This window comes from Phytophthora cinnamomi, assembly GCF_018691715.1.
Source record: "Phytophthora cinnamomi strain GKB4 chromosome Unknown Contig92, whole genome shotgun sequence".
Taxonomy (NCBI): Eukaryota; Oomycota; class Peronosporomycetes; order Peronosporales; family Peronosporaceae; genus Phytophthora; species Phytophthora cinnamomi.
In genome coordinates this window covers 1,818,486-1,843,986 of record NW_027151025.1, presented here as the reverse complement: position 1 = coordinate 1,843,986, position 25,501 = coordinate 1,818,486, and the positions used below count along the sequence as shown (strand labels likewise).

At 54.1% G+C, this 25,501-nt stretch overlaps 5 protein-coding genes across 6 annotated transcripts; 4 read left to right on the top strand and 1 right to left on the bottom strand.

Annotated features, from left to right (window-relative positions):
- Positions 1–4,669: 4,669 nt before the first annotated feature.
- IUM83_03048 (TKL/DRK protein kinase, variant) lies at positions 4,670–5,803 on the top strand (the record flags this gene model as incomplete). Its single annotated transcript, XM_067927024.1, has 1 exon — positions 4,670–5,803. One exon carries the CDS (start codon positions 4,670–4,672, stop codon positions 5,801–5,803), a length of 1,134 nt encoding a protein of 377 aa, XP_067784015.1.
- A 2,553-nt stretch (positions 5,804–8,356) lies between these two features.
- On the top strand, positions 8,357–12,331 carry IUM83_03047 (abcc transporter; the record flags this gene model as incomplete). Of its 2 annotated transcripts, none has more annotated exons than XM_067927022.1 (2): positions 8,357–9,641; positions 11,064–12,331. In XM_067927022.1, the coding sequence occupies 2 exons, from the start codon at positions 8,357–8,359 to the stop codon at positions 12,329–12,331; spliced, it is 2,553 nt and encodes an 850-aa protein (XP_067784016.1). The 2 variants fall into 2 exon arrangements, with proteins under 2 accessions (XP_067784016.1, XP_067784017.1); XM_067927023.1 differs by lacking the exon at positions 11,064–12,331 and adding an exon at positions 10,940–10,992.
- A 150-nt stretch (positions 12,332–12,481) lies between these two features.
- IUM83_03046 (Armadillo-type fold) lies at positions 12,482–15,673 on the bottom strand (the record flags this gene model as incomplete). Its single annotated transcript, XM_067927021.1, has 4 exons — positions 12,482–12,869; positions 14,130–15,070; positions 15,145–15,229; positions 15,315–15,673. 4 exons carry the CDS (start codon positions 15,671–15,673, stop codon positions 12,482–12,484), a joined length of 1,773 nt encoding a protein of 590 aa, XP_067784144.1.
- Positions 15,674–15,716: 43 nt separating this feature from the next.
- Positions 15,717–18,815, top strand: IUM83_03045 (putative secreted RxLR effector peptide protein; the record flags this gene model as incomplete). Its single annotated transcript, XM_067927020.1, has 3 exons — positions 15,717–15,827; positions 15,915–15,981; positions 18,385–18,815. The coding sequence occupies 3 exons, from the start codon at positions 15,717–15,719 to the stop codon at positions 18,813–18,815; spliced, it is 609 nt and encodes a 202-aa protein (XP_067784018.1).
- Positions 18,816–19,487: 672 nt separating this feature from the next.
- Positions 19,488–23,543, top strand: IUM83_03044 (Multidrug resistance protein ABC Superfamily; the record flags this gene model as incomplete). Its single annotated transcript, XM_067927019.1, has 3 exons — positions 19,488–20,237; positions 20,304–20,762; positions 22,395–23,543. The coding sequence occupies 3 exons, from the start codon at positions 19,488–19,490 to the stop codon at positions 23,541–23,543; spliced, it is 2,358 nt and encodes a 785-aa protein (XP_067784177.1).
- Between the last annotated feature and the right edge of the window lie 1,958 nt (positions 23,544–25,501).

Here is a 25,501-nt window from a genome sequence, read left to right as displayed (position 1 = left end):
AAAGTGATAGTAGTGTTTACAGTTAGCATAAAGTTCCAGTTAGCATGAATGAAGAAGTCCTTAGCAACAACGCCCTAGCAAGCGCCATCTCCACCGAAACCTTGCCACCGATACATCGCCTTCCCACTTCAATGTGAACCGTTTGCCAGGTGTGATACAGGCGATGCGCTCGTGGGACTGATGAGCTGAGAGCACAGCACCTTGGATTCATCACTTCATTCTCGATTCTACTTGGCTTCGGACGATATGCAGTCGGTGAACGTTTTCTCGGATGCGTACTGCGCGTCGCCAGTTTTCATGGAGGTCACGTCGACGTCGAGTTGTTCCAGCTCCGCCTGCACATCCACTACCAGCGGGTCGAAGACGTACTACACCACCACGACCTGTCCGTCGAGCGGGTTCTCGAGTGCAGCGGAGGTGTTTGGCGACACGGGATACCTGCTGGTCGACGTCTACATCGGCGCAGACTGTGAGACCTCGTATGGCCAGGACGCCTACCTCGCCTCGGGCGAGTGCGAGATGTCCGGGGACGGGAGCTCCGTCATCGCGACGCTCTTTTCTAATGGGTCGGCCAAGCTGCAATACTTCGTGGACGCGGCCTGCACGCTGTCCATCGTCGACACCATTTACATCTCCGAGGACCTGCTCACGAGCCACACGTGCTACAGCGGCAGCAAATACTACTCGAACTCGGGAGGATCCGCGACGAACGGGGTTAGTAGTGGATCAACTGTTAGCAGTGCAAGTAGTACGAATTCTGATGGCACTGCATCTGAAGGTAGTAACAGTAGTAGTAGTTCCTCGAGCTCCTCTGGTGCCAGCGTCGGTGTCATTGCTGGGATCGCAGTCGGGTGCATTCTACTGCTGCTACTTGCCATCGGATGTTGCTGCTGGCGCCGTCGTCGCAGCAGGACCAAGGAACAGCCAGTGGAGATGAACATTCCGAGTCCGGCGGCGTTCGAACAAGTCGTCACTCCTTCCGCTCAGTTTCAGGAAATGGCCGCGAGTTCGGCGAAGCACACAACGGAAACGGAGACGCTCTCGAGCTCTGGAGGAACTGCCATGAGCAAACTCTGGGACGACGAAGCTATCGTCGCCGCGCGGATTCCGAGAGAGAAGGTCGTCGTCGACCACCTCATCAACAAGGGAGGATTCGGAGAAGTCTACGCCGGGACATACAACGGACAGCGAGTCGCCATCAAGACATTGCTTCCCGAACGCAAGAAGAGTCTCGCGCAAGTCAACGCCTTCCTGTCCGAGGTCAAACTCATGACCACTCTCGACCACCCGCACATTGTTCAGTTCATCGGCGTTGCGTGGGATTCATTAACGGATCTCTGCGTCGTGACGGAGTACATGACGATCGACCTGAAGGCGCTTCTCGCGAAATACGAGGAACAGCATCTCCCGCAAGGGTTCGACCACGACAAGGTCAAGGTAGCTCTCCACGTAGCGCACGCGTTGACATACTTGCACTCGTGTGCTCCGCCAGTCATCCACCGAGACTTGAAGTCGAGCAACATCCTACTAAACGAAACGATGGATGCCAAGGTGACGGACTTTGGTATTTCTCGAGAGCGAATAGACGCAACAATGACTGCGGGAGTCGGTACGTCGCTGTGGATGGCTCCGGAGGTGATGCTCGGTGAACGCTACGACGACAAGGCGGACATGTTCTCGTTCGGCGTGGTGCTGTCGGAGCTCGACCAGCACACGTCCCCGTACGCGTTCGCCAAGACCAACTCGAATTCAGGCCAGAAGGTCCCGGACGCGGCCATCCTGCAAATGGTGGCCATGGGCAAACTGCGCGTGCAGTTTTCGGGGAATGGTCCTCCGTCGATGGTTGAGTTGGGGCTGGCGTGCGTGTCGGTGGACCCAAAGCAGCGTCCAGCGGCGGCGGAAGCGCTCTACAGGCTGCAGAAAATCCTTGCAAATGAATTGTAGGCCCAAAAGCTGTCACTTGCGAGACAATCAACACTCCTAGCGTAGCAAGTGACTGGACGATTTCAACATGGAGCCATATCACAAGATTCCTCTGGGAGATTTGTTCGTGGCACTCTTCGACCAGAGAGCACGGATGGTCAGAGAGGACATGCCAGCATCGAGGTTTGTCCTCCTGAGCTTCCCGATTCATTTTTCATCTCGCTTCCCAGTCCACGCTTTCAGCTTTGATGCAGTCAGTCAACGTTTTCTCGGATGCGTACTGCTCTTCCCCGGTCTACGTGGACGTCACCACCACGTCAAGTTGCAGCACTTCGGAGTGCACCTCGACATTCATCGGCTCCGACACGTACTATACCACCACAACGTGTCCGACAAGTGCCTACGCGAGTGCGGAACAAGTTTTCGGAGACACCGGGTACCTCCTCGTGGATGTGTACGCCGACTCCGACTGCGGGACTTCTGCAGGCCAAGGTGCGTACCTCGCTTCTGGCCAATGTGTGGTGGCTGGCGGAGGGAATTCCGTCATCGCAACGCTATACTCGAACGGATCGGCTGCACTGCAGTATTTCCTGGACACTTCGTGCTCGCTGTCCGTGATCGACGCCGTCTCCATTTCTGAAGACCTTTTGACTAGCCACACGTGCTACAGCGGCAGCAAATATTACTCGAACTCAGGCGGGTCGGCGACAAATGGCGTCAGTAGCAGTTCATCAGCTACTGCGAGCAGCACAGAATCGGATGGTGTAAGTTCTGGAGGAACGGCGACCCAAGGGAGCGGGAGTGGAAACAGTTCTTCGGGCGTGAGCGCTGGTGTGATTGCTGGAATTGTAGTCGGGTGTGTGCTGCTTCTGCTACTTGTCGTTGGTGTTTGCTGGTGGCGACGACGCCAACACGAAAGAAGCAGCAGCGAGCAAGGACAGCGAAACATTCGCAGCCCGGCAGCGTTTGAACAAGTCGCTCCTTCAGTATCGCCATTCCATTCACTTCCACAAAGCTCGGCTGAGAACACGACGGAAACAGAGACACTCTCGAGCTCTGGAGGAACTGCCATGAGCAAACTCTGGGACGACGAAGCCATCATCGCCGCGCAGATTCCGAGAGAGAAGGTCGTCGTCGACCACCTCATCAACAAGGGAGGATTCGGAGAAGTCTACGCCGGGACATACAACGGACAGCGAGTCGCCATCAAGACATTGCTTCCCGAACGCAAGAAGAGTCTCGCGCAAGTCAACGCCTTCCTGTCCGAGGTCAAACTCATGACCACTCTCGACCACCCGCACATTGTTCAGTTCATCGGCGTTGCGTGGGATTCATTAACGGATCTCTGCGTCGTGACGGAGTACATGACGATCGACCTGAAGGCGCTTCTCGCGAAATACGAGGAACAGCATCTCCCGCAAGGGTTCGACCACGACAAGGTCAAGGTAGCTCTCCACGTAGCGCACGCGTTGACGTACTTGCACTCGTGTGCTCCGCCAGTCATCCACCGAGACTTGAAGTCGAGCAACATCCTACTAAACGAAACGATGGATGCCAAGGTGACGGACTTTGGTATTTCTCGAGAGCGAATAGACGCAACAATGACTGCGGGAGTCGGTACGTCGCTGTGGATGGCTCCGGAGGTGATGCTCGGTGAACGCTACGACGACAAGGCGGACATGTTCTCGTTCGGCGTGGTGCTGTCGGAGCTCGACCAGCACACGTCCCCGTACGCGTTCGCCAAGACCAACTCGAATTCAGGCCAGAAGGTCCCGGACGCGGCCATCCTGCAAATGGTGGCCATGGGCAAACTGCGCGTACAGTTTTCGGGGAATGGTCCTCCGTCGATGGTTGAGTTGGGGCTGGCGTGTGTGTCGGTGGACCCGAAACAGCGTCCAGCGGCGGCGGAAGCGCTCTACAGGCTGCAGAAGATCCTGGCCGTGGAGGTGTAGTGTAGTAACACGGACGAGCTCACGTATAATACACGTTGCTGCGGGTCCCACAACCGCTGCAGGAAGCTCGTCGTTGAAGGCCGGACCGTTTCAACGTACGCGTGCCTCCGTCCAGCGGTCGTCTGGAACGAGAAGCGTTGAAGTTCTTGGGTACACGTGAACCCACTTTGCTGTTCGTGAGAGAGGCATGTACACTTCCTCATTCCACAATTCCATCTCTTCCAGCAAGACAGCTCAAAACTCTCTCAAAACCACCGGGACAACCTCCTCCATCGATGGAGTCGGAGAACGTTTTCTCGGATTCCTCGTGCAGCTCGGTGCCGATCTCCATGTCCATCGTGGAGTCTTCGAGCTGCGTAAGCTCCTCGTGCTCGTCCACGTACATCAGCTCGGAGCTGTACTACACCACCACGACCTGTCCGTCGGACGCCAAAAGCTACGCGTCTAGCACCTACGGCAGCACCAAGTACCTCCTGGTCGACGTCTTCAGCGACACCGAGTGCACGACCTACTCTGGGACTGCGGTGGTGGCTGCCACCGGCAGTTGCGAGGTGCTTGGCAGCACCGGCCAAGGTGTGATCACCACCGTCTTCTCCAATGGATCGGCGCAGCTCCAGTACTATTTGGACGCTACGTGCACCACCACCGCCAGCTCGCCCTACACCATCAGTAAGGACTTGCTCACCAGCCACGCGTGCTTCCAGGGCTACAAGCTCTACTCGAACTCGGCCGGTTCGTCGTCGAGCGGGACCATCGGAACTACTGGAGGCAGCGGCGGCGGCTCGGGCTCGAGCTTGGGCGCCGGAGTCATCGCTGGAATTGTTGGTGGCGTCCTCGTCCTCATTCTCGTTATTGCGCTCATTTTGTACTTCCGATGCCGTCGAGGCACTACCACCAAGCACGATCTGGAGGAGCAGCACATTCAGACACCTGGACACTACGTGGAGCCATCCGCGCCGTCCGACGATTTCTACCGGGTACCAGTCACCCCACAGAAGACTACTGGAGGCACAGGCTCGACGTTACCCGTCAGCTCGGACGGAATTCCGAGCAAACTCTGGGACGATGAAGCCATCGTGGCTGCGCGGATTCCAAGAGAGAAAGTTGTTCAGGACCGACTGATCAACCGCGGCGGGTTTGGAGAAGTGTACGCAGGAACGTACAACGGACAGCGAGTGGCGATCAAAATGCTCCTGCCCGAACGTAAGAAGAGTCTGGCTCAAGTGAACGCCTTCCTGTCCGAGGTAAAACTCATGACGTCGCTCGACCACCCTCATATCGTCGAATTCGTCGGTGTTGCATGGGACTCTCTCACTGACCTCTGCGTCGTGACGGAGTACATGACGATCGACCTGAAGGCGCTTCTCACCAAGTTCGAAGAACAGCGAATGCCCGTTGGCTTCGATCACGATAAAGTTAAAGTAGCTCTTCACGTAGCGCACGCGTTGACCTACTTGCACTCGTGTGCACCTCCGGTCATCCACCGTGATCTCAAATCAAGCAACATCCTGCTAAACGAAGCAATGGACGCCAAAGTGACAGACTTCGGCATCTCTCGAGAACGAATCGACGCAACGATGACTGCCGGGGTGGGCACTTCGTTGTGGATGGCTCCGGAGGTGATGCTTGGCGAACGGTATGACGACAAGGCGGACATGTTCTCGTTTGGTGTGGTGCTGTCGGAGCTGGACCTGCACGCACTCCCGTACTCCCACGCGAAACACAACACCCACTCGGGCCAACGCCTGACGGACGCAGCGATCCTGCAAATGGTGGCAGCTGGAAAGCTTCGAGTGCAGTTCTCTCAAGCTGCACCAGAGTCGATGGTCAAATTGGGACTCGCCTGCGTTTCCACGGACCCGAAGCAACGGCCAACGGCAGCCGAGGCGCTGTACCGCCTGCAAACGATATTGACTCACGAAATGTGATCGAGCTCTCGGTGTTCGTTGTTGCATGTAAGGCCATAATCGACGTCGTTTAATCAACAAGATCCCATCGAGGAATGCATCCCGAACCTATTCGCCACCTTGCAATACACAACTCAACTTGTTTTGCCTTGGCAAATCCTACATCGGGTGGATAGTTCGCCTGCACCTGCGATTTGAGTTTGTGCTACTTTTGCGGTTCGAGGCACTGCCGTCTTCACTATGCAACCCATGCGACGTTTTCACGCTGGCGGATCACGCTGGGGTCAACGTAGAGCGAGTCTTGGCAAACATCGGACAGTACAATCACGTCCTCCCGTTCCTTGATGAACTTTTACACAGGCTTGGTCTCGCTTTGACGACCGCGCCGTTCATTTCCCAATTCCAGCTTGGAGCGCGCGTATCAACTCGGATTCTGTACTCATAAGGGTGGGGGCGTAAGTTTGCCGCGATGCAGTCGACGGAGGTCTACTCGGACTCGTCGTGCGAGTCACCACTGTCGCTGACCATTACTGCGAGCGGGACTTGTACAAGTTCCTCCTGTACTGCCACCACCATTGCAAGCAGCACGTACTACACCGCGACAACCTGCCCCTCGAATATTTACAAGCACGCACTCGATGTGTACGGCAATGACGACTACTTGCTGATGGACATCTACAGCGGCACCGACTGCACCACGTACATCGAAACGGCAGGGTTTGCTGCCACAGGTGACTGCGAAGTCGCTAGCACGGACGGCCAGAGCGTGATTGCCACTCTGCACTCGAACGGGTCGGCGCAGTTGACGTATTATCTGGATTCGTCGTGCACCTACCCCGCCTCGACCTCCTACTCGATCACGGAAGACAACCTCACAGCCCACACGTGCTCGCAAGGCAGGAAATTCTACTCGAGCTCCGGTGGCTCGGCGACAAACGGTGTCGGCAGCAGTTCAGCGAGCGATAGCAGCTCATCTTCTTCTGGCACGAGTGAAGGCAGCTCCGGAATCGGCGTCGGCGCAATCGCCGGGATCATTGTGGGTGCCATCTTCATTTTTGTGTTAGTTGGTATGCTCGTGTTCAAGCGTTGTCAGCGGAAACGAAACTCAAACCGAGCCCATGCGGCCTCGAATTTCAGCCACACAAATGATCTGGGGGATGCGTTTTACGAGGCACAGGCGAGTCCCGTGAAACTCCGAAGCGAAGCGACAACTACAATTTCGGACTTTGATCGACGACGCAACTCCACTAAACTTTGGGAAGACGATGTGATCGTCGGATCTCGAATCCCTCGAGAAAAGGTCATCTTGAACCAACTTATCAACCGAGGCGGATACGGCGAAGTTTACGTCGGAAGCTACAACGGCAAGACCGTCGCGGTTAAAATGCTGCTGCCCGAGACGAAGAAAACTATGTCCCAAGTGAACGCGTTCCTGTCTGAGGTGAAGCTCATGGCGAGTCTGGACCACCCTCGCATCGTCTCATTTATCGGTGTCGCCTGGGACCAACTCATCGACATTTGCGTGGTTTCGGAGTACATGGCCGGCGGCGATCTCAAGGCTCTGCTTACCGAGTTCGAAAACCAGGGACGTTCTGTGGGTTTCAACCGCGACAAGGTCAGGATCGCGCTTCACGTTTCGATCGCGCTGACGTACTTGCACTCATGCGACCCGCCAGTGATCCACCGCGACTTGAAGTCCAAAAACATTTTGCTGGACGAAGCTATGGATGCCAAGGTGACAGACTTCGGGATCTCTCGGGAACGCATTGACGCAACGATGACAGGAGGCATCGGGACGTCTTTCTGGATGGCACCGGAGGTCATGATGGGCGAGCGCTACGATGATAAAGCAGACATGTTTTCCTTTGGCGTGGTGCTTTCCGAGCTCGACTCGCACGTTACGCCCTACTCTCAATCAAAGAGTATCAGCACCACTGAGAGTTCATCTTCCGACCTCAGCAAACTGCCGAATGCGGCCATTTTGCAGCTGGTTGTGGCCGGCAAACTGCGTGTTCAATTTTCCGAGGCGGGTCCGCAGTCGATGGTCGATCTGGGCCTGGCATGTGTGTCCCTAGACCCGAAGCAGCGACCAACCGCAGCTGAAGCGCTGTATAAGCTTCAGACAATCTTGGCCAAGGAAGTGTAGCTTCAACCCGAAACGACACAACTTAGAGCTAGCTATCACCACTATCAGCAGGAAATGTTCGTCATACGTGTAGCCCAACGAGTAGTTAGCAGCCACACCTGCGGCCGGTCGGAGGCCGTATGCCAGCGCGCCAAGAGGTTCCCTTTCATGTTCTCCCGCGATCCCTAGACTGAATCAAGCACCTACCACAACGACCAACGGATTCCGTCATCGCAGTTTGCTTTTGAGTTAGCAACTTGGTTCCCTTTTTCTTTTCACAAGTCAACACGTTGAAGTTCATACCTGATCACAAAAATTGTTCGTCCTCCTGGACCGTTTCGTCCTGATTTGCCATCCACGTCCGCTCTAATCAGTCGGGATCTTTTCGGTCCAAGAGCTCAGCTCCGTCTCAGTCTTCAATTTGCCTCGTCGAGCACAAGCGCCGAGCGATGACGGCGCCTCCAACATGGCGCAGCTACTCCACCTTCAGTGCCCCCAGCAGCTCTCGCAGCAGCGCAGCGCCCACGCCGCAAGAGTCCGCCAGCTGGGCCTCGCGCCTGCTCCTCTCGTGGGTGAAGCCGCTGATGTCCCAGGCGCACGAGCGGCAGCTCGATGCCGCCGACGTGTGGCCACTGCGCCGCCACATGCAGGCCGACGCCGTGGCCCAGCGGTTCCAGACGCCGCTCGAGCAGCACAACCAGTCGTTGCCGCGGGCCTTCGCCCACGTGTTCGGGCCGCAGTTCGCCCTCACGGGCCTCGCCATGCTGCTCTCCATGCTCTGCAACTTGGTGGGGCCCATGGCCCTCAACAGAGTAGTCACAGCCCTCTCAGACTCTAATAAAGACGAACAGACCATGGTCGCCACCGCCGCCACGTGGGTCGCGCTGGTGTTCCTCGCCCAGGTGGCGCAGGCGCTGGCGGACTGCTACACGGGGCTGCAGAACGAGGTCGTGGCCATCCAGTGCATCTGCCTGCTCAAGACGCTGCTGTACCGCAAGATGCTGCGGCTGAACGCCAGCTCCCGCAAGAAGAAATCCACGGGGGAGCTCGCCAACATGTACACGGCCGACAGCGAGTCGCTGGTGCGCACGGCGCTGGTGGTGCACCAGATGTGGCTCATCCCGCTGCAGATCTCCGTGGTCAGCTACATGCTGGTGCGCGTGCTGAGCGTCGCGGCGTTTGCCGGGATCGCGGTGATCGTGCTCATGCTGTGGCTGAATCAGCTGGTGTCCAAGAGGATGCACACGCTGCAGCGCGAGTGCAGACGCAAGAAGGACCTGAGGATGAAGAAGGTGACCGAGGCCTTCAAGGCCGTGAGCATCGTCAAGCTCAACGCCTGGGAGGACCCCATTAGCGCGAGGATCAACACCGCGAGGGAGTCCGAGCTGCACTCGCTGCTGAAGATGAGGATCATGACGTCGCTGAGTATCGTGCTGCTGTGGGGGATGCCCGTGTTCATCAGTATCGCCGCATTCGGCACATATTCTGTTGTGCTGCACCGCGACCTGACGCCGGCGATAGTATTCACGAGTCTTGCGCTCTTTCTACTGATCCAGGCGCCACTCCGCAGCATTACGTTCATCGTCTCCATGGCGATTCAGTGTAGTGTGGCGCTTGAACGCGTGTCGTCATTCTTGCGCATGCCCGAGCTGGATGAAAAGAACGTGATTTCGATTGATGATCCGTTGGCTACGCCGTATCTTGGGAAGGACGTGATTGTTGCTGTGGAAAACGGTGAATTCGCGTGGGATCAGGATAGTTCACCTTTATTGAGAAATGTGAATCTTGAGGTGAGAACTGGCGAGTTTGTGGTGATTCAAGGTACTGTTGGCTGCGGGAAGTCGTCGTTGTGTTCTGCACTGCTCGGTGAAATGGAGAAGCGCCGCGGAACGGTTTTCGTGGGCGGTAGCGTGGCGTATTGCTCCCAGCAATCCTGGATTCAAAACATGACGGTGAGGGACAACATTTTATTTGGGCACGTATTTGAGCGGAAGACGTATGAAAAGGTGTTGGATGCTTGCGCGTTGACAAGTGATCTGCACTCGTTACCAGCAGGAGATCTCACCGAGATTGGAGAGCGAGGTGTCAATTTGTCCGGTGGTCAACAGGCTCGTATAGCACTGGCGCGGGCTTGTTACACCAACGCAGATGTCTACATTTTGGATTCGCCTCTTTCAGCAGTGGACGCAATAGTGCAGAACGAAATTTTTCAGAAGTGCATGCTTGGCCTTCTCAAAGACAAGACCATCCTCTTGGTCACTCACAACCCCGACATTATCGTGTCGAGTTATATCACCCGCGCGGTTACTCTTGACGCAGTTGGCACACTGGTGGAAACACATCGTGCTGATAGTCAGTCCGACTATGAACCGCTAATTTCCCCGTTGGCTAGGGATTCGTTTTCTCTCACAACTTTCGGCGACAGCGACGCGACTACGCAAACAAGTACTGGTACGAGCGACGGAACGGGGTCGGAAGATGCGGACACCGAGTTGAGTGATGAGATCGCTCTTGCATCCCCATGCAAAGACAGTTTACACTCCCTCAGAAAGTCATTGAGTTTCTCTGGCACTAATGATAGCGAGCGGGGAAGGTTGATTCAAGACGAAGGTAGATCCGATGGTCGAGTTTCTCGCCATGTTTTTGAGGCTTACTATCGTGCTGTTGGTGGATTTCCTATTGCGTCCGCCATCCTTCTTTCGCAAATGCTGTGGCAAGTTCTTCAGATCAGCAATGACTTTTGGCTGAGCAGCTGGTCCAATGATGCCGGCCGAATCGGAAAAGATCCTTTAAGTGTCAACGCGAACACAGCATACCGACTGGGCGTGTACACAAGTCTCGGCTTACTAGCAGCGCTTATGGTGTTTGTCAGGACCGTTATTGTCACGATCTATGGCATTCGTGCTGCTAGGCATTTATTTAACCGGATGACTTCCTCGCTCATGCACGCGCCCATGCGCTTCTTCGATGCGAACCCTATCGGTCGTGTTTTGACTCGGTATGGAGGTGACGTGGCTGCTGTGGATGTTCAGATACCCTTCCTATTCGGAACACTAGCGGCAAACGTGTTTTCTGTTGGTTGTAGTTTGGCCACGGCTGCGTTCTTGATCCGCTGGAAAGGGTTTCTACTCATTCCTGTTATCGCTGTGTATGTAGCGGTTGGTAACTTCTATATATCGCCTGCACGAGAGCTCCAGCGCTTATCGAAGACGACAATTGCCCCAGTTCTGAATCATATGTCGGAATCGGTTGATGGAGTGTCGGTGGTTCGAGCTTTCGGTCAAGTGCAACGCTTCTTTCAAACTAGCAGCGCTAAACTTGACGCGAACCACAAGATTTGGTACGCGCAGGTGTACGTGTCACAATGGTTTTCACTACGCATCCAGCTCGTGGGAAGTTTTTTGCTGCTGGTCGTCACGTCTTCTCTAGTACTTCTGCACCAACAACTCAACGTCGCGATCATTGGCTTAGCGTTTTCGTACTCACTGAAAATCGCTGCCAATTTAGAGGGTATCATCCGATCACTGACTCGAATCGAGACGATAATGGTGAGCCCTGAGCGAATGCAGGAGTACATTGACATAGAACAAGAAGCTCCAGGCCGGATTACGATGATGGACCCGCTATCACAGCTTGAGTGGCCTTCCACCGGATCAATCTTCTTTGACAAGGTTTCATTCCGATACAAAGAAGGAGGAGATCTGGTTCTGCGGAATCTAAGTTTCACGGTGACAGGAGGTCAGAAGATAGGCATCGTCGGGCGAACGGGTGCTGGCAAATCAAGTCTCACTATGGCTTTGTTTCGGATCAGCGAGCTAGCGTCAGGGAGAGTGCTAATCGATGGCGTAGACGTGGGCAAAATTGGTCTGAAATCTTTACGTGAAAAGTTGTCGATCATCCCCCAAACCCCTGTATTGTTCAAGGGACCATTGCGCGAATACCTAGATCCATTTGACGAGTTTCAAGACGAACAGTTGTGGGAATCGATCCGGGAAGTTGGTTTAAACGAGCGGGTCGCGGGAGACGAGAGTAAACTGATGATGATAGTCGAGGAGAACGGCGAGAACTTTAGCGTCGGTGAACGACAAATGCTGTGCATGGCTCGAGCTCTGCTTCGCCACTCGCGTATCGTGATCTTCGACGAGGCTACGGCTGCCATTGACCATGAGACGGACCAGAAGCTTCAGCGTGTCATTCGCACAGCGTTCACGAAGTCAACGGTGCTTACGATCGCACATCGCCTCGACACTATCCTGGACTCAGACCGCATCTTGGTGCTCGATGGTGGCCGCTTGGTCGAATTTGCACCTCCTGCAGAGTTGGTAAGTAAAGGCACAGGCCATTTCTTCGAGCTCATGCGCGAAGGCGGATATTTATGCAGGTTCAAACGCCAGCAAGGCGTCAATACAGCTAGCATCGCGTAGCTCACACGGAAATCGTTTCTCCAGGGATAAGTTTTGCAGATTGGAGACGTGGGTTTCCAACTGTTTACTTGAATGGGAGTTCGAGGGCAAATTATTTGCACGCGATATATTTCGTCTGCATTCCACACGTCTACTACTTCTTCAGGACTTTCAGTACACGATGAAGCCTCGCCGGCAACCCGTGGCTGCCAAAGGCCATCTCTCGCCGTGGCGATCCGTCAGCGCAATCCGGGCCATGAGAACGAACGAGCCCTTCTGGGTCAAACTTGCTGCTTTCACGTGCACAGGTGTCTCAAACGGAAGGTAGAGCATACTCTGACAGTCGCCAACTTCTTCGGTTGTTGCCTCCACCACTTGATCCCATGCAACAGGAAGATTCACGCGCACTCGATACTGCACAAGTTTTTCGTCTCGTGACGAGTCAGCGATGTCATAAATCGACGAGTTCGAGTTTAGACCTCCAGTCCCGGCACCAGTTAAACACACAAGAACCTCCGCCTCGATCGCCTCAGCCCGATCCCGCCAGTAGGTCTTGGAGCTGCGCGATAATGCAACCACCCCCTTCAACACACTCGTAAAATCCGTACCAAGAGAGACACCCAGTTGTGAGCGCGAGCGTGGTTTTGCTGTGAATGCTGCATTCTCCGCATAGGTGAGGAACTGCGCGCTCGAGAGCAATCGTTGCGTGGTACGCAACCGTGAGCAGAAAAATAACTTTGGCAGCACAGGAGGAATTGCACATAAAGCCGCCAGGAGTTGCTGCAGGACACGTGCTCCCACGCCAGGCTGACGAGAGGGAGATAATTTGGCAACACGCTCCAACTTGGCGCGGGTGTCGTCGCTTAGCATCTTCAACACTTGAAGATTCCACTGAGAAGTACCTGACGAAGCTCTCGGGTCCGTGGGAAAGTCGATCGAATTTGGGGATCGAAGCAGGAGAAAGCCTTCTACTGCTGCAGCAAGCAAACAACACGCGTCTGCATGAGCTTGAAGTGTATCCAGGTCTCGTTGATGGGCTCCAAGTAGCAACGCCCGCAGAACATTAAACTTCTGAGCAAGGGTGCGCAATTGATTGCTCAATTTTCCTTCTCGACCAACGGGGTTTCCCGGCGTATTGGTGAACGCCGCCTCGCCTGCGAGTTGTTGAGCACTCTGCACGTGTTGCACCCACTCCAGTCTTAGCGCTACCAAATGCAGCTGCAAATCAAACCGAAAGCTCGAAGTGCGTGCAGCTTGCAAATACATGCTGGTACGAGCGAGTGAGTGAAGGCTGTCCAGGTGCACCGATTGATCAATAGCAATGCGTGACTCTGCCTTACACAATGTGTGCAAGGCGTGGAGCCACCCGCCGAAACATTCACTATCAGCCTTCGCCGCGATAACCTCCATCAGCTGAGCAGCAAGTGTAAAGCGTCCACGTAGCATTGACAGCTTCACCATTTCGTAACGCTCGGCATGAGATTCGTAGTGCTCAGGATTCAGTAGTTCCTCCTCGAATGTCGAAACTGCATTGACTGTGGTTTGGTCAGCGCCGTCATTTCCATTTATCGGAAGCTCCTGCGTCCAGAGGAAGAATGTAGCTGTCACGGCTCGCAAATGCAGTGCATCTTCACGCTTCACAGTAGACAGCTCCTTCACCAGCGTTGGGAGATGTTTAGCAATGACACTATTGCTCGGAGGTCGAAGCTGAGCACCGAGCACCTTGAAGACTGACGTCCTTCTGAACTGGGAGGTTTCCGAGTCCAGGTTTGTGTCCATTGGCATTGAAAGTAGCTCAACTAATCGGGACGCCACGTACGTAGCAATGACTACAGGGAACTCCTTGCTCAACTGAGCAATTGCAACCAATGCATGGTTCCACGTGCTCTTGGAAATGACTGCAGCTCGTGGGTGTAGTAAAAGTAGCAACTCATCCATGCTGCGCTCCGGTGATACCGCATCTGTACGTGAAAGCTTCCGACGGGCGATATGCGCGACAATTGACGTGTAAGCCTCGCCAAAGCGCTCATCTGTAGCAGTAGCAAGCCAGCCATTGGCCTCCTTAAGCAGCAACTCCGCCGATTCTCCCAACTCTTGGCCAGTGGCCGCCCACTTTTCAAGCAGGAGCAAGGCCGACAATTTGAGTCGCGTCTGAATTTTACCTGAAGTTGTGGGTAGCTGTCCGATCCGCGAAAATACTCCTTCCAGAGCGATCGTAAGCTGTTCATCATCATCACCGCCCGTTGCAACAAGCTGCTGCGTAGCCAGCAGTGCGAAATTTCGTACAACTGCACGTGGTTCATGATCAAGCACATGGTGCAGCAACTGTCCGTGCGACGCCAACAAGACATCCGGATACGCCGCCGTCAGCGTCGTCATCGCACGCACACTAGCGACCGCACTCTTGTCGTCCGCAAACCGTTCGTACAACCCAGCACAATGAGTCCACGCCTCTTGCGCCTCCACTGAGCTCGACACTGCGTCAGCAAGTAATCCGCACAGTGCCGCCGAGCCCCCCTCCAGACCCAGCGTCAGCACGTCCTTCCGAAAAGAAGGTGATAGCGGCAGAAGTGCACGCGCCGCCTCAATTGCCGCCGAGCGTTCGTCCCGGTCGTCAGCATGAACCCCCTTGAGGATCTGCTGCTGCACCACCGTATCATGCAGTAGCAGCGACGGCATCGTGGCCAGCATCTGCAGCGTCAACGTCCGAGCCGTGCCACTGCTCAAGTCCGCCAACGGCGGTGACAAATGACCCAGCAGCTACAACAGCAAGTAATAACACATGATTAATACCCACTCCAGCGATACCTTCCTCGTTACTGCAGCCTCCGTACCTTGGCCGGGTCGTTGACCTGCGCCACATGGGCCTTGGCTCGCTGGAAGACGCGCAGAATAGCGCTCCTGACGATCTCGTTATCACTGCAGCCACCCACAGAGCACAAATCATACTCTCAGTACTACTGTATCACTCTCCAATTACTATTCTCCCCTCGCTCTCCCCCACCTGGACGCGAAGTGCTCGGCCAGTTTCGTGAACACGGCGGCGAGGAAGTCCGGCCAGGGGAACGACTCCACCGTGAAGAGCCGCGAGTAGAACAGGAAGCACTCGGCCAGCGGGCCGGCCACCGCGGCCCCCATGGCCACCGGGCTCGCGTGCTGCGCCGCCTGCAGCTGCAGCGCCTTGACCTGCACCTCGAGCTGCGCGAACTCGCGCAGATGCAGGTCGGTGGGCGCCTTCTCCGCGCGGCGCGGGCTCAGCGCCAGCGGGAACTGGTCGTTGGGCGCCGCGTGCTGCGAGTCCGCCGCCGGGTCCCCGTGGAACACGCGGTAGTGCGCGTGCGGCACGACGAAGCCCGCCAGCATGGCGATGGCTTGCTTGGGTTATTGGGGCGGGTAGTATGGGGAGATGTATGGGTGGATTTGGACCAATAAGACGCGTTATTACGGTGGAGATTGGGGATTGGCTGATCGTGCAGAGCATTTTAGACCAATCTACTCCGTTGTAGACGTCATCAAGGTCCGTTTTCTTTTTTTTTTATGTACGTGTACAACCACGTGAATTATCTGCGATCGATCGATGCACCTGACATACGGATATGGATAGAATTTTTTTTTTGAAGTCAAAGCAACAACCGTGCGTATGCCTGGAACAACTCTGGATTTACTGGGAGGTCCTGGCTGATTGGGCCGTGACGGCTCTTTTGGCGGCAACATGCCGTCCATCAGTTCTCTCTATCAAAAAATATAAGCTATGTTTTAGTACTTCGCCTTCGTTCAGAACGTTTTCAACGAAACGCATTTTGTTTTAGTTCCGCCAACGCGGGTCGGTAGTGAATATATTAACGAAGTTAGATTAGTATGTAGATATTCATTGTGCCCACCTGCACACGTGGTGTTGGTGTTGGAGTTGGCAAATTGGATCGGATGAGGCTTATCACCCTTATCACCTCAGTTTCTGAAAAATAGCAAACAAGCATTTAAACAGGGTTTCAGACTTCGCATTTCTCACCTTTTGGCTCATCGTTCAAACGATGAGCCCATGCTTATTTTTAGACAAAAATATCTTATTGTATATCGTTCAGTCTCATCATTTTTGATGCTTGCAACCCCTAATGTGAATGCACGCTTGAGGTTGATCGCTATTTGCAACCTGAGAGCGAGATACCATATTCACAATGCATACCCTTTAGTACAGCGCCCTTTAGACGATCTCTTTCCACAGGATCCACGATGTTTCTTGAGTGGAGCTATTTCGGCTTTTGGAGCTAAATTGACGAAGCTCCAAAATTAACTCCTTGAAGCCCAACAGCTCCAGTATGGGACTATTCGCGTTATTTTTACCCATAACTTATTTCCAGATTATTTCAGATTATCCGGATTTTACGTTGCTCCGAAACCAATTTTTATAACTACGAGAACTTCTAATAAGGATTCTCACGGATCCAGGTTGCAGGTTTGGACAGTTAGCCAATCGCACGAAACCTGCAGCCGAGGGCTTATTAAATAGTAGCACGTATCTTTGCCCAATGAGAAGCTAGTAGGTTTTGGTGTCCCCTCAGTGGCTCGTACACATACATACATGTATCCCCTACGACAGCGAGTGGCATGGTCCAAGAATGGACCCGTGCAGCTACAGACCGGCTTCTTGAATCTTGGATCCTGTATGCTACTCTAGGAGACACAAGTGATGTGTCTTGGGTGGCTCGATGAAAGTGCGAGTGGGGAGTGAGTGGTGCTGTCCTGCTTGGAAGGCAACAAAATCATGTTTTAACCAGTGAGAAGTGAAACGAAGGTGTTACTTTGACCAATGAACTGTACCCTGCAACCTGCAAGCCAACCTGCCCGCTATCGGAGCAGGAAATGCAGCCTGCTTGAAGGGTTGGAGTCTCTTTTCTGATTGGTCGTTTTTTCCTGCAACCTGCAAACACGCCAAGCGTGGGAACCCCTATCAAACATGTACTGTATTATACAGTGTACTTAAGTAAAAGGTACTGTGCATGTAGTCGGAACTTGGCTATCGGCCATGTCACATGGTAAACAATCACATGACCCATGTGATTGTTCGCCCGTTTTCACAACGCTTGAGTTTACGATTTTACCCGATCATTTTGTGGCAGTAAACCATTACCGAAGGGTTTTTTTCAGAGCACACTTTATTAATCGGAAAATAGACAGCCCATGTTTTCAGTTGGAGGGGGTGAAACGATACTCAAATCTAGCAGGAACGCTCAAGCTAAATCGACCCCCGTGGCATTTGAGAGCTATGAACAGCCCGCAGAGCCAGCCCAATGGTCTTGGTTGGTGCTATGATTTCCTGCTCGACGCTGGGTCGGTCTTATGCAGGCTTTAACGACCAATTGATCTAAGTTTGGCAGCAGTGGTTCACCTTGACCCATAGGATTTGTAGCAGATTTGCAGACGATGACACCGTGCCACAAGCCAAACATGTTTGGTCATGTTTCAACATGTTTCAACATGTTTCGGATTTCTTACTTGATTTCAGTATGCTATTGTCCCTAACCCCTTTTGAAAACATGGGCTGTATCAACAGCCTTTATTAATACGTACATCGAAAATTTCATCGCAAGACAACAATGCGCCTCATCTTCGTCGTAAATATCATCGTGTTTACTTTTATTACCTGCGTCATTGACTTCACTTGGGCTGAAGATGCAGCCGAGGTCGCTGACTTCGAATTGTACAGGAAGATGCACATACCTAGCCCAGCTCGAGAAAATTGTCTTCCTGTCCTCCCGATTGTCGTTATACACAGTTACCCGTAACGAAACTTGAGATGGAGAGTCGTGAGGGCCATAAGTCCGCAGGTACTTCACGTCATCCTAGATGACATAGGATACAAATTGACGCTTACCATGTGTACCACGTGTACGATTGACTGTGCCCAAGCCGCGCTGAACGCGGCCCACCGATGGGTATACCCGTGACCACATTCCATAAACTTCCCTGTGATTCACACACTGCCAGAATCGGAGCTCCCGATTCACTCCATACTCAGCGTCGACCACGAACTAAGAATGCGTGTGCGAGTTTTGCTCTAGCTGCTCTCTTTGCAGTTGGCGAAGGATCTGCGACCGAGCGCTCAGCCAAGGACAAGACCATTTTACGGGCCCTCAAGACGGCTGGTGCCGCTGGGCGTGCCGAGAACCAAGGCGATGAAGAACGAGCATTCAACTTCGACTTCTTGACGAAGCTAAAAAACATGCAAAAGATTCTGCCAGGAACCCAGGCTTACAAACAGGCAGCGGCGCTGAAGAAGGCTGCCGCCGCCGCTGAAATGGCCGAGCGAAAGAAGATTATTAACGCGGCATTGCAGAGCGACGACTACCTTTACGGCTTTTTCAACGCCATGGTTTCTGGACTACAATCGAGACAAAACGTTCGGGAGTACGTCCTGAGCGCTGGGAAATCAGATGATTTGGCCACGCAAATTTCGAACCGTTACTATAACTACGCGCAAACCGCTCAGGCTGGCAAGAAGACTTGAGTCTGGCACACAAAGATCACCTCCTGTTGGTACAGTCACCCCAATGTGGTCATAACGACAAAACAAGACTGAATTGCTAGTAAATGAGTAATTCGACCATTGCCTAACTTCTTCGTTCTATCCGTTTTAATTAAGCTGAGAGCCTCAATTAAAACGAACAAACTGAGGCCCTTCTCGAGTACTACCACTAAACCGAACGAACGGCAGGCCCCGGGTGCAACAATTGCATGCGGAATGTTGATTCCAAGGAGTCAGTTGCCGTGCGTGGCGTGGTGTGGCGTCCGAGTCAATCTTTTCGTGCACTGCTGCAGATCCATCTGAGACCATAATCACGCATCGCCGTTGTTGACCCTCAAACTACTGCAGCCAAGAGGCTGTTAACTAAAGTTATTAAATAGACACCTGCGATCACTATCATCAAACTGCTGTATCCTCAGCCCAACCCGATGTGCGAGCATCAGCACCAGCAGTACACCTCGTATTAGGTATACTATACCATTGTATATAAACATCCATCCACTCGACGCCCCACTCAACATCACACCCTGTTCATCTCCTGCCTCGGCTCATTTGGTTCGTGACTACCAACATTCCTGTCTCTTGCCGCTCCCTTCCTCCACGCGCATCAGGCTCAGTATCCATTACCTTGCCAAGCTGCGACTTTCGCTCGCCATGGCCGCGTCGGAGCTGCTGCCGCTCAAGTCGTACGACACCTTCGACCACTCGCTCTCCAAGCGCGGGGCGAGTCCGCACCCGCAGGACGCGGCGGGCTGCTGCTCGCGGCTGCTGCTGGACTGGGTGCGGCCGCTCCTGACGCTCGGGCAGCGCCGGCAGCTGCACGCCGACGACGTGTGGCCGCTGCGCTGGGAGCTGCAGGCCACCACGGCGTCCTTCCGCTTCGCCGGCGCCTACGAGGCCTCGCAGTCCATGTACCGGGCCGCGTTCGCCTGCTTCGGGCGGCGCATCGCGCTCACGGGCGTCGCGTTCCTCGTCTCCATGCTCTGCAACCTGCTGGGGCCCGTGGTGCTGCGCGAGGTGGTGTCCAGCCTCTCCGCATTGACGGAGCAGGACCCGGAGGATGAGACGCCCATCCTGCAGACCGTTTGCGTCTGGGTGGGCGCCCTCTTCGCCGCCAAAGTGCTGCAGGCGCTGGCGGACAACTACGCGCGGTTCTACTCCGAGGTCATCGCCATCAAGCTCGTGGCGTCGGTCAAGACGCTCATGTTCAGGAAGACGCTGAAGCTCAGTGCTGAGGCCAGGAGGGACAAGTCCACGGGCGCCATCACCAACATGTACACGGCGGATAGTGACGCCATCCTGGACACGGCCTTCCTGATCCATCAGCTGTGGCTCATCCCGCTGCAGATTGCGATCGTCAGCTACATGCTGTACGACGTGCTGGGCGTGGCGGCGTTCGCTGGGGTGGGTGTTATTGTGGCCATGCTGGGGGTTAACCACATCATCTCGCGGTGCATGTTCGCGTGCCAGCGCGTGTACCGGAGGAGCAAGGACGTCAGGATGAAGAAGGTGACGGAGGTGTTCAAGGCCGTGGAGATCGTCAAGTTCAACGCCTGGGAGGACCAGCTCATGGGGCAGATCAAGGAGACGCGCGCGCAGGAGATGAAGCATCTGTTCAAGCGGAGGCTGCTGGCGTGTCTGAGTGTCGTCATGCTCTGGGGGATGCCAGTGTTCATCAGCGTCGCGTCTTTTGGAGTGTACACCGGCGTGCTGCATCGAAGCTTGACACCGGCTATAGTTTTCACGAGTATTGCGCTGTTTCAGCTGATTCAGGGCCCACTCCGCATGATCACCAACATCGTGCCGATGCTCGTGCAGTCGAAAGTCGCCTTGGAGAGGATCTCGGCGTTTCTCAAGATGCCTGAACTTGAGCCCGACAATGTCATGCCTTTTGATCACCCAGACGGCGAAAAGTACATCATCAAGAAGGTAATTGTTGCCGTTGAAGACGGTCAATTCGGCTGGGACCATGAGACGACGCTTTTGAGGAACGTTAATCTCGAAGTGAAGGCCGGAGATTTCGTGGTTCTGCATGGACCAGTTGGGTGTGGCAAGTCGTCGTTATGTTCGGCCCTACTTGGTGAAATGGTGAAGCATAGCGGGACTGTCTTCGTGGGTGGGAGCATGGCGTACTGCTCTCAGCAGCCGTGGATTCAGAATATGACGGTCCGAGATAACATCCTGTTTGGCCTTCTTTACGATCGGAAGAAATACGAGAAGGTGCTGGAGGCGTGTGCATTGACGACAGATCTACAATCGCTACCAGCGGGAGATGCCACTGAAATCGGTGAACGCGGTATTAATCTCTCGGGTGGTCAGAAGGCTCGAATTGCTTTGGCCCGCGCATGCTACAGCGACGCGAACGTGTATCTCCTGGATTCGCCGTTGTCCGCCGTGGACGCAATTGTTCAAAATGAGATTTTTCAGAAGTGTATGCTGGGTCTTCTCAAGAACAAAACGATCATTCTTGTGACGCACAACCCTGAAATTATTGAGTCGCCGCATATCACCCGCGCGGTAACTATCGATGACCTGGGAGCGCTATTGGAAACACACCACGTGGATAACCCAGAGAATGATGATGCGCCGCTTGTTTCACCTTTTGCCGCTCATCCGTACGGGGCTGTCAACTTCGGATCCTCCAGTATGATAAATGACGGGGAGAATGGCCACGACCACCTCGAAACTGATGTCCTTCTCAGTAAAGAATCCCGTACCGACGATGATAGTGATCGCGGTAATGTCCTAGATTTCGCGGACGAAACGAACGAGTGTGACAACGAGATGGCCTTGATATCACCGTGTACCCCGTGCGCTGGAGCAAAACCTAGGACTTTGTCTTCCGTTGCTGGTGATAACAATGCCGAGCTCGAAAAGCTGGGAAAATTAGTTGACGAGGAGGAGCGAGTAGAGGGGCACGTGAGCAACCACGTATTCAGTGCCTATTACCGCGCAGTCGGAGGCTTCCCCATCGTGTTCCTCTTTTTGATGACGTCTGCTTGTTGGCAAGCGCTGCAAATTTCGAGTGACTTCTGGTTGGGAGCGTGGTCGAGCGACGGCGCCAATAGCGGGAAGTCGACGTCCTATCGACTCGGTATCTACACTGTTCTGGGCATTGCCTCGGCCTTGATGGTGTTCGCACGAATGTTTATGACCGCCGTTTACGGTTTGCGAGCGGCGCGGCGGATGTTTGATGCTATGACAAATGCTCTCATGCATGCGCCGATGCGCTTCTTCGATGCCAACCCGATCGGCCGTATTCTGACACGATATGGCAGTGACGTGTCCGTTGTGGACTCCAATATTCCCCCTTTATTCAGCCGGATGTCGTCCACGATATTTTCTGTTGGATGCAGCGCCGCCACCGCTGCAATCGTGATCCGATGGAAGGGATTTTTTCTTCTGCCAGTTGTGTATCTATACTACCGCATTGGGTCATTTTACATTCGCCCAGCTAGGGAACTGCAGCGGTTGTCGAAGACAACCCAAGCACCAGTGCTAAATCATCTCTCTGAAACAGTGGATGGCGGGGCTGTAATTCGGGCTTACGGTCGTGGCCAGGTGGATCGCTTTCAAGTCACTAACAGTGTCAAGCTCGACGAAAACAACAAGATTTGGTATGGACAGCTATGTGTATCTCAATGGTTCTCCCTACACATCCAGCTCGTTGGAAGTCTACTGGTGCTAGTAGTCACGGTATCTCTCGTGTTGCTCCGCCACCAACTGGGAGCTGCGGTCATCGGCCTCGCTTTCTCATACGCCCTGAAGGTTTCTCAAAACCTTGAGAGACTGGTGCAAGCTCTGTCACAGGTAGAACCGATGATGGTAAGCCCTGAGAGGCTTCAGGAGTACGCGGATATCGTCCAGGAAGCCCCGTCACGCCTGCCACTTGACCCTCCGAGTAAGATCCACCCTGAAGCATGGCCGTCGAATGGAATTATCGAGTTCAAGCACGTGAGTTTCCGATACAAGGATCAAGGCCAGCTAGTGCTGCGCGATTTGAACTTCTCCGTCCGTGGGGGCGAAAAACTTGGTATTGTTGGCCGCACCGGTGCCGGCAAGTCCAGTTTGACCATGGCTCTGTTCCGCATCAATGAACTGACGACTGGATCGATTTTGATCGACGGTGTAGATGTTAGTACAATTGGATTGACGAGTCTGCGCGAGAAGCTCTCCATTATCCCGCAGAATCCTGTCTTGTTCAAAGGTACCCTGCGCAATTATTTGGACCCGTTTGGAGATTTCAGCGACGATCAACTATGGGCATGCCTGCGTCAGGTGGGACTTGGGTCACGCGTTGAAGCGGAGGATGGCAAGCTCGATGCGTTAGTAGAAGAAAACGGCGAGAACTTCAGTGTTGGTGAGCGACAGATGCTGTGTATGGTTTGCTCGTTGCTGCGCAAGTCGCGTATCGTGATTTTCGACGAAGCCACCGCCGCTGTAGACCACGCCACAGATCAAGCATTGCAAAGAGTTATCCGCGAGGTGTTCAAGGAGTCGACTGTGCTCACAATTGCACATCGACTTGACACAATTCTCGACTCCGATCGCATTTTGGTCATGGATGACGGCTGTGTGAAGGAACTAGCAAGCCCCGCAGCACTTGTCCAGAAAGGCAAGGGACACTTCTTCGATCTCATGGAAGAAGGCGGATATCTTGATCGCTTTCAGGAGGAGAACACCGTTGAAATGCCCAACAACGCGCCGTAGACCAAATTCAAGAACAAGTGATACTGCCCTGAAGGCAAGGTTGCTCATTATCGTTGGTTAGTCTCCAGAACGAACAAAATTCAGTGATTTTCTTGCCCGTCAATGGAGCTTTCTCGAAACGAGGCGTGATCTGATTTATTGTTGGCCTGGGTCAATCGCTTGTAAGGATGGCGTCTTGCTTCGCTGTGAACTGATCAACTTTCGAGAGTGCATGCGGGTATTCTTCCCCAGGTTGGGTGTGCGATTGGGTAGGTTCGGTCCGTCACGACGTTGATGTGAGGATATTTGGGAGGTAGTGCTGGCATAGACGAAACAAATTGCTGAGGTTCATCCGAAAGGACAGTAAGACTTTAAGTTGTCTTGCTCATTATTGTGGACTTCGACGAGGATACTGACCAAAACTTGAACGTGCAACGTGGTAAATTACCCCTGGTAATGAATGAGCAGGTGGTCTCACCCGTGCCGTTGTTGAGGGTGATCGGGTGGTCGAGTTCACATCAACGGCATACTTGAGAGTACTGTAGGTTACAGTTCACTGTACAGTGTCGTGTCCCGCGGTCGAGCTTCTGGCTTTGTGTGTCTATCGACAGCACCGCGCTGCCGACATACACACCAGCGGCTGTCCATATCGGTGAACGCTGCGAAAGATGGTGAAGTGACGTTGCGCGCGAAATTCGCCGCGTAGCAGCGCTGCGGGCATTTAATCAGAGGAAAGACCATGGTGCGCAGCGAAAATGACCAAGGAGCTCTTGTACACTTCAAGTTTTTTCCACTGCGCGTCCGAACGATCGACACCCTGCTCGACAAGACCACCGCATTGTCGTCAGGTCACGGTGAACTCGACATGCAACGGGGGAGGACCACTCTGCGTGTACACCGCAAGTTTGCGGTGGCCGTGAGTCCAGTAAGTACCACGGAGCGTTCGCTCGCGCCGTCGCCAGACAGAGGCTACCAGTACATACACTAAAGCCAGCAACGCATTGCCACTCGGCCTTCAGCGTCATTTTCGCCTGAGCAGGGCTCATTGCAACGACCCGTGGTTTACGGTACATGTTTATTATCGCCGCGAGAAGACGAGCGATCGAGCAGCTCGAACGAAACACCGAAGAGGACGGGCGGACCGAGTCGGAGCTGCGGGGCACCCGGGGGAGGAAAAGAGAGAGCCGCACCGAGTGCACGGAACGGGCCTCCGCTCGACGACGCGACCACGGAGGTGTCCATGTCCTGTTCGTTGACTTCCGACGTCGCCCAGTTGGACAGTGTCCGATTGAAGCGACATCGTCAGTCGCCACGCCACGCGCAGTGGTGACGGTCGGCATGGAGCGCGAGAAAATGGGTACTGACCATCACCACGCGTGCAACATGCTCGTGTGAGAGCTCCATTGGTGCTCAAGGCTCCGTCTTTGCCCAGTTTACAAACTTGTGGGCACCACAACCCCCGCGTCTTTTTCGCCAAGCTCATCAAAAAGCGGCTGGCCAGTATTTAGCGGGTCGCCAGCATGACGTCTTCCGGTCCAGATGCAAGTGTATCCCCGCGCCGAAGCCCACACAACACATAGCGCTCTACTACACTATCCATCAGCCAGACCAGCTTTCCCAACTCAAGAAGCAAGAAGCCACCATTCCTCTTTCGGTGAAGAAAACTAAAATCCTTCTTCCGTCAGATACATTACATCGGTCTATTCAACAATAGAACCCAGAGAACTGACTCTAGTGAATATAATTCAAAAATACCGACATATCCAACATCAACATAAAGCGGTTCGTTTATAATTCCACACTAACTCAGTACTGCTCCAACCTCCATGATTTCATACATAGTACAAACGGATAGGAGTCAGACCCCCAAGCGTTACTTCAGTACAGCTGTGCGTGGCCGCTCTCCCGGCGCTCACTCTCCAATACGACGCGACGCAGGCAGGCGGGCAGGTAGTGCAGGTATCAAAGCTCGCGTGGAC